Source organism: Nanorana parkeri, unplaced genomic scaffold (assembly GCF_000935625.1).
Source record: "Nanorana parkeri isolate BGI_ZX_2015 unplaced genomic scaffold, ASM93562v1 scaffold570, whole genome shotgun sequence".
Classification (NCBI taxonomy): Eukaryota; Metazoa; Chordata; class Amphibia; order Anura; family Dicroglossidae; genus Nanorana; species Nanorana parkeri.
In genome coordinates this window covers 753166-761431 of record NW_017306838.1, presented here as the reverse complement: position 1 = coordinate 761431, position 8266 = coordinate 753166, and the positions used below count along the sequence as shown (strand labels likewise).

At 38.0% G+C, this 8266-nt stretch overlaps 1 protein-coding gene across 1 annotated transcript in view; it reads left to right on the top strand.

Moving 5' to 3' along the window:
* The window catches only part of ZC3H7A (zinc finger CCCH-type containing 7A), a 58140-nt gene extending 50981 nt beyond the window's left edge, over window positions 1–7159 (top strand). Inside the window, exons 19-22 of the mRNA XM_018562287.1 lie at window positions 128–236; window positions 4823–4941; window positions 5939–6102; window positions 6520–7159. Of these exons, the coding sequence (XP_018417789.1) occupies window positions 128–236; window positions 4823–4941; window positions 5939–6102; window positions 6520–6709 (582 nt within the window). The 3' untranslated portion in view covers window positions 6710–7159. The remainder of the gene's footprint in view (window positions 1–127; window positions 237–4822; window positions 4942–5938; window positions 6103–6519) is intronic.
* Window positions 7160–8266: the final 1107 nt, after the last annotated feature.

Here is an 8266-nt window from a genome sequence, read left to right as displayed (position 1 = left end):
TTATATTAATAGATCATTTACATAAAAGTAACTTGTATTTTACATTTAAGGTTGTTTTTATCATATAAATAATATATATTATATATAAATAGAGATTATTTAAATTAGTACATTGTCTGTTCCGCAGCTGTGTCATCATATAGTGACTGGCAAAAAATGCCAGTTTATAGGAAATTGTGCCTTTGCTCACAGCCAAGAGGAGAAAGAAATATGGACATATATGAAGGACGTAGGCGGTAAGTAAAATATGAATTAAGCAATGCTTGCTGTTTTGTTTTAATATATTGTTTTACCTTCTCTTTTTTTCGTATTGTCACCTTTCTCCAGAATATTTTCTAATATAATTATCTAATATTTAAAAAAAAAAAGCATCTTACACAAATTTACAATTTCTTTACAAAAATTATCTTGAAGACATAGCAGAACAAAATATGTAAAATCCTATTATGTTCTGTTGGATCCAACCTTGTCTTTTATGGCCACAAGTGGTGATTAAACGAAGGGCTCAGCCTGTCTTAAACATATCAGCACATCATTCATTTGGATCAACACATAATGCCCCTAACTCTATTGGTTGGCAGAGTGTAAACCATGCCTCTCATGGTGGTTGTGTGTTTTAAAAATTGCTGAGGCTTGTCATGTGGTCACTCATTTTTAAATAAGGCAGTGATATATAGAAGTCTCAGATGAATTTGTTTTTAGATCCCCAGCATTTTGCAAACTCTACAGTAGATATAAGAGGCTCTTTTGACTAACTCCTTTTAATAGAACAGTTGGTTCTGTACCATCAGAAAATGCCCAATGGACTGGTTAGACTCTCCATCAGTTCAGCTGGATCCTCAACCATCAGAAGTCAATGCTGGAACCGACTCATCTCCTGGTATATCTGGGCCTCCAAGGTTTTCTGCCCAAGGTTTTCCCTCTGGACAGACTCCTGGCTCTCTGCTCCCACTTTCTGACCCTATAGTCCAGGAGCCATTTGAGTTTCCGTTTCTGCATGAGAGTCCTGAGTATGATGGTAATCTCCTTCAAGGCAGTTCCTTATGGCCAGTTCCACTACAGACATTTAAAACACAACATTTGCCATGTGGGACAAGGAAGCAGTTTCTAGATCTGCCTGTGTGCCTGTCTCCCAAGACTAGATTGTCTCTGGCCTGGTGGCTTAGCCTTGGAGTCAGGGAAGTCCTTCCTTCTGTTGGTCTGGAAGACCCTCACAATGGATACCAACTTCACAGGTTGGGGAGGAGTCCTGGACTCCTTTTCAGTGCAGGAAACTTGATTGCGGGAGGAGACTTGCTTTCTAATCAACATACTGTATTTGGAGCTTCAAGCGCTTCAGTTGTCCCTTCATCGTTGGAGCTCTTGACTGCAAGGTCATCCAACCTGAATCCAGTCAGACATTGCCACAGTGGTGGCGTACATCAACAATCAAGGAGTATCCAGAGAGAAGCCAATGAGATTCTGGCTTTGGCAAAATTCCATGTCCCTGCTCTGTCCGCACATTCCTACCCAATACAAATTCCTGGCATGGACAGTTGGCAGGCAGACTTCAATAGCTTATAAAAACTGGATGCTGGAGAATGGTCTCTTCAACCAAAAGTGTTTGAACACTTCCACTGCTGGTTGGGAATGCCAGACGTGGATATCCTGGAGTCCAACTGTGTCAGTTTTTCTCCAGATGCAAAGATCCTCTGGTGACCCGTGGGATCAGTTCAGCCTGATTTACACTGTGTGACTCATCCTGGTTCTGTTGGCCCTCTTGCCTTTTGAGCCCATGAGGAATATTTTGCTATCTACTCTGCCTCTCAAGGTTTCTTTCTATCACCTCTGAGGCGAGTCTCTTAGTTAGTGGCCTTATATTACCTTTCCTTATTCTGTATAAGGATAAGATTGTCATAAGGCCTTGGCCCTAATTTTTCTCCAAGGTGGTTTCTTCCACCTCAGCCACGTCATTGTTTTTCCCTCTCTCTGTCCTGCTCAAAGACATCCTAGGGAGATATCTCTTTATTGCCTGGATTTGGTTAGAGTTCATTTCCATCTCTTTCGGCTACCTCTTCTCTTAGTCGGGCCAATGCTCACTTTGTCACTCCTGAAGGTCCCCACAGGGGACTGCCCACCTCTCATTCCACCATCTCTAGGTGGCATAGACAGGTTATCATTCGTGCCTACAGGCTTGAGAAAAAAGGTTCCCCTTTTTGTGTTAGGAACCAGAGGTCTTGCTGCACTCCTTACCAGAACATCTAGGGACCCGTGAAGACAGGTGGGTGCTTGTAGTGACCACGGGTGGCACCATGAGAAACTCAAATGAAGAAATAGTCACCAGCACTCCAAATGGTAATTTAGCAATAGTCCATTTATTGACACATTGCCAGCCACTTCTATGCAAGCGCTTTTGGGGCCTCAAGGGGTCCCCTTCATCAGGCTCTGAGTCTGATGAAGGGGACCCCTGGTGACTTTCTTCATTTTTGTTTTCCTTTTTGTGTTAGGGCACACACTACTAAGTCAGTAATTGCTCTATGGGCTTTTCAGTGTCGGACATCTGTTTCCCAGATTTGAAGACTGCCATCTTTTTCTCTGTTCACAGGTCCTACCAAGTAGATGATCAGGCCTCAGCTGATAGTTGGCTTTGTTCCATTTAGAGAGGCCAAAGACCATAGTAAATTACCTTATAAATACACTATGCTGAATGTCACTCACAGCCCCCTTTGCCTATTGTCCGTTGATGTGGAAAAAGCTTTGGATAGAGGAAACTGGAAACTCTTACGAGTGGCTGGCACAAATTGGCTTGCCCTGAACATTCATTGATAAAATCATGGCCCCATACATGACTCCTGCTTCCAGGATCAGTTAATGGACATCTTTTAGGCCCTTTCTCAATTCAAAATTGATCAAACCAGGGTAGTTTATTTTGCCATCTATTTATATCTACTGGTAATGAAACACTTGGCGTATAACATATTATCACACACATAAATTGAGCCTATACTGTATACCGATGGCCTGCTTCTATATTTTTCTAACCCTGTAATCAGTCTCAGCTCCTTAATAAAGAATATATAATATATGGAGAAGTTAGTAACTGTAAGGTAAAATTACAAAAATCTTAAGGCCTCAATAAATATTTGCCGCTAAAAAGCACCTCCTTATACAAGATACATTTTCTTCAAATTGATGGCAATAAAGTTAAGTTTAAAAAAAAATGAAAGTCATATAAAAGAAATTAAAAAACACAAGATAAAATTAATAAAGTCCCCCGCCACGGCATACACGCGCTTACAAAACGCAAACAAGTCTCAGGTGTGCCTATATGCAAAAACAACGATTGCGCCATACATATTATATATCACTGCGAACGTCCGAGTATTAGCAATAATTCTAGAGCCAGCAATCATTGTTATCACTAAATCAATGAGCGGTAAAAGCTTTTGAATCGTTGCCTATGGGCAATTTTGGGTATGGTAGTTTCTTTGCTATTTCGCTGGTGCATGCAATTTGTATGGTATCTATTTACCCGACATGATCAAAGAAATGTGTAAGAAGACATTTTGTCCTAAATGTAGGAACGAAGATCATTTATTTGCAATGTTTCATAACATAACGTAGGAATTTTTTTCAAAATGTTAGGTACTTTTTTCTATATACAGGTGAAACTCAAATAATTAGAATATCGTGCAAAAGTTCATTTATTTCACTAATGCAACTTAAAAGGTGAAACTAATATATGAGATAGACTCATTACATGCAAAGCAAGATAATTCAAGCTGTGATTTGTCATAATTGTGATGATTATGGCTTACAGCTCATGAAAACCCCAAATCCACAACCTCAAAAAAGTAGATTATTACATGCAATCAATAAAACAAGGATTGTACATAGAACAATATCGGACCTCTGAAAAGTACAAGCATGCATATGTACTCAGTACTTGGTTTGGGCCCCTTTTGCAGCTCTTACTGCAATTACTTTTGCACGATATTCTAATTATTCGAGTTTCACCTGTAGAGTAAAAATAAAAACCCCAGTGGTGATTAAATACCACCAAAAGAAAACTATCTGTCTCCAGATGACTCCATCTTTGCATGAGTGGATAACAGAACTGTGTCATATTATGAGAGTGTAGAAATTGATAGCTCAAGAACATGACATGATTCTTGGACTCCATGGATTTTTTTTTTATGGGATCAGAAGAGTTTAGATCTTAGGCATGCGCCTCCAAACCTCTTGCTTACGATAGGTTTTTGGGGATACCGGCCTGCCACCGCCTTCGATCCCTCATCCTTCCCCCAGCTCAAATAAATCTCTCCCCTTATTTATTTTTTATTAACTGTGTAACTGCAACAATATTGCATTGTACATTCCCAATAAACCTGAAATCTGTTCTTTTTTTCATCGTTTATTATACATTCCTCTCTTAGACTGGAAATTGTTTCTCTTTTTCTTATTTGCATAAATGGTTATCATGCAAAAATTCTTTACGATGTACCCATTACCCCTTCGTCCCTTTTACCCCTCTGTTTGTTCTTTACCACAATTTCTTTTTTTAAAAAATAAAAATAGATTGTGGGAAAAAAATGCAATACAAGTTAAACACACTAAAAACACAACAGAGATTGAGATTGTTTCCTTATACTAATGGCTTGGCCAGCTGATTTGAAAAATGTTCCGGAGGGCTTGGCAGCGAAAGGGTTAAAACGTGGCCATGTGGTGTGTTTTAGGCTGTATGCTAACAATCCAGTATTACCTATTGTTGAATTTCATATATACTGCTTATAGAACAACCATAGCCTCCTATTAACAAATTGTAATGTCTTTTCTTGGTTAGTTCAAGACATGGAAAAACTGTATGAGAGACTGAACAGTAAAAAGACTGACAGAGGAAATGAAATGTCCAGTCAAGCCAATAAACAAATTCACCTGCCCACTGACTATGCAGAAACCACGGTAGGTATCGTTAGACAGACATAGAAGGCATCAGGACAGATATGTTAGAGAAACCAGAAACAAAGAGCAATCAAAGCATTAAAATAATGATATAAAAATATATCCCCAATACTTTCAGTGAGAATCCAAAGAATACTTAAAATAATAATGAAGCCAGCAGTTTGGTAGTAAAAATTTGGGAAGATGTATTAATCAAAGTGCTCGAAGTGTACATATACGTTTTACTCCATTAGAGCTTTATTTCCCTTTCGGGGATACATTGCAACACAAGCATGGGGAAAAAATACAGTCTGTATAGATTGTTGGCATACCATTAACAAAGGATTGTCAGGTTGACGAAGGCACGAATTAGCACAATTTTTTTCACAGGTTTGCGATTTTTTAAAATCCTAACTACTTTGTGTTCATTTACTTTTGATGCTTGCACAGTGCACACAAATGTCATGCAGATCATCCACCGTTAGTGTTGCGACCTAGGGAATAATCTGGGAAGGGAATATTTTTATTTACTAGAAGGATGTACATATAGGTATAAAAATGTTTATACTGTATATTTATATATTTTTTTTCTTCATGAAAGGTCTTTGATCTAGCCAGTGGAGAGCCGTGTGTAGCAGTAGATCACTTTTGATAGCCAGCAATAGATCTCTATAGCAGTGATCTATTGCTGCAGGGAGATGATAGACAGAGCCGTAACAGAGGAAGTGCCGTGATGTCACTACACTCAAAGTAGACAAGACATGAGGCTGTGATTGATGTGCCAAGGCCTCTGTCTTGGCGCCAATGCTGTTTAACTTTATTAAGGATCTACAAATTATGAAATTATGGTTTTAGTGTCTGCTCACAATGGCAGATTATGGAGGGAAATACAGTAAATTGGCACAATATAAAATCAGATGCCTATTTACACACACACAGACACTCTCTCTCTTTCTCTCTCTCTCTCTCTGTGGTATTGCTAAAATATAATTTCTCTATTATTCATTATAACTGGCAGGTTGATTTTCATTGCTGGCTTTGCGGAAAGAACTGCAATAGTGAGCGTCAGTGGAAAATGCACATCTCATCAGAAAAACATAAAGATAGGGTATTCCACTCTGAGGATGACCAGCACATCTGGCAGCACCGCTTCCCTAATGGAGTTTTCAGCGTCTGTAAAAGGTAGGTGTTATGGTCACCAGCCAAGAATGAGCTAAAACGTTGTTTACAAAAAAAAAATCGCTTACTGGCTGGGAGAATAATTGATGACAGAAGAGACATACCAAGGGGTAGAGTTTTAATTTGCTATGCTCCTCGACACCATCAAGTTGCAGTAATGTGCTGCGAATGACGTTTGTGCAGCTTTACTCTGGACAAACGAGTTATAAATCTGCCCCCAAGTCTTTTCTGTCATAAAAAGCCTACCTGTCAGCATTTTCTTTAATCCTTTTGATTCCAAACATTCCATTATTATTTATTATTGCAGCATATTTCTCTGTATTATGTAAGTGTTGATTTAAATACTGCCATTATGCTTGCTGTGTATTCTTTAAAGAATCAGATCCTTCAAAATGTTTTTCATCTTCTCCATTAAATTAGGTTCTTATCTGGCGCCTGTCCAGATGGAGAAAAATGCAGATTTGCCCATGGAAATGCTGAACTTCAAGAGTGGGAAGAAAGAAGTAAAGTTCTAAGACAAAAACTTGATAAAGCACGCAAAGATCAGCTGATTAGTGCAGATGATAATGACTTTAGAGAATATAGTTTTTTGATTAATGCTTTCAATTAAACAGCCGATTACTCTGAGAATGAAATGCTACATTGATACAAATACAATACAATTTGAAAAAAGCTCCTAAAATTGTTAAAACAGCAATTATTGTGCCTCTTGATGCTCTGAGACCTTATGCAGAACTGTGCGTGTTTCAATGAGTCAGTATCTTGTACCGAGAGGATCACAGTTATTTTGACATAAAAAATGGAGCAAAGGAGCATTATAGAAAGGTGCCTTGAGTGAGCTTAGCAGAAAGATTACTTGGTATAGTGGATTTTAATATTAAAAATCTAATCTGTCTCTAATAAAATTTAAGGGGAGTGGTTGTATTTTAATTTTTCTTTCCTGGAAGGTTTTTGATCACCTAATCATATACTTGCTCTACCAATAGCCAATATCAGTTACAGCAGTTGTCCACCAACATTGAAATACTAATTTTATTTACTTAAGACAAGTTTGCTGTAAGCCGTATTCAGAATTAACAAGATATTTATAGAAAATATATAGGCTGTTTGCTTAGCAAAGTGAATGTTCACCTTGTATGTGTTCACTTTTCAGAGTAAATGCTTCTAGATGTGGCAAATATGTGGCAAATATGTGTTCACTTTGAATACTCAATAGTGTACATTTTTACTAGCACATTACTGGGTAGTTACTTTGCTAAGTGAACAGGCTTTACTCTTTCAGTAAAATAAACCTCACTGTTGAACAGAATGTTGTAATTGGAAGTTAAATGCTTAAAGTGTATTTCCACTTTTGCAGTCAAATTTGAGAAAACCCCTCTATATGTTCGTTACGTGATCCTATTCACACAGTATACTGAAAAACTACTTAAAAACAATTCTTACCTTTTTAGATGTTTTGTTAAATCAGGCAAGATGGCTGATTCCAGGTTTTTCTTAGCACCTTCATGGTGATCTGTCCCAATAGAAAGGCTTGGGACTGAAATTTGAGGATTGTGTGCATCTGATAAGCTTAATTAACATACATTGGACAAGCCACCTCAGACCCCTCACAGCCCCTCCTAACATTTTAAAGAAATAGAAGCAAGAAGAAACTTTAACCCTTAAAACCCTAACCCAAGTAAAAGCAATTTAAACTGCAAGCAGCATTTTTTATTTATTTTGTTTAGCTTATGCTATGTACATGGGAACATGTAACAAATATAAAATAAGTGTTATCCCAGTTTGGCTGCGAAAGTGGAAATAACCTTCAAATCTGTTTTTAAATAGATGCAAAAAAATCTTTCTCTCTAGCAGTATAGCAGTGACTTCCTGACATGCAAATTATGTCTGCTGAATTAAAGTAATTTTAACCTAGCTTAAAACGTTTATTTGTTTTGAACAATGCTAAAATACCGGCTCCACAAGGTGCCTCTAAAAACTTGTGTTAATCTTCAGACTGACTCCAAAGTCAGGATTAAGTTCCACCCTATCCCTGCCATTCAGGTAGAAAGTTCCAGAGTCTCCATGGTTCACTGAAGTCTTGGCATTTGACTTATGATGGGGTTGGGGATTAATCTCAATTTGGGCATAAATGGATGTTCTATGTGCAGCATTGCCTTCATATCCA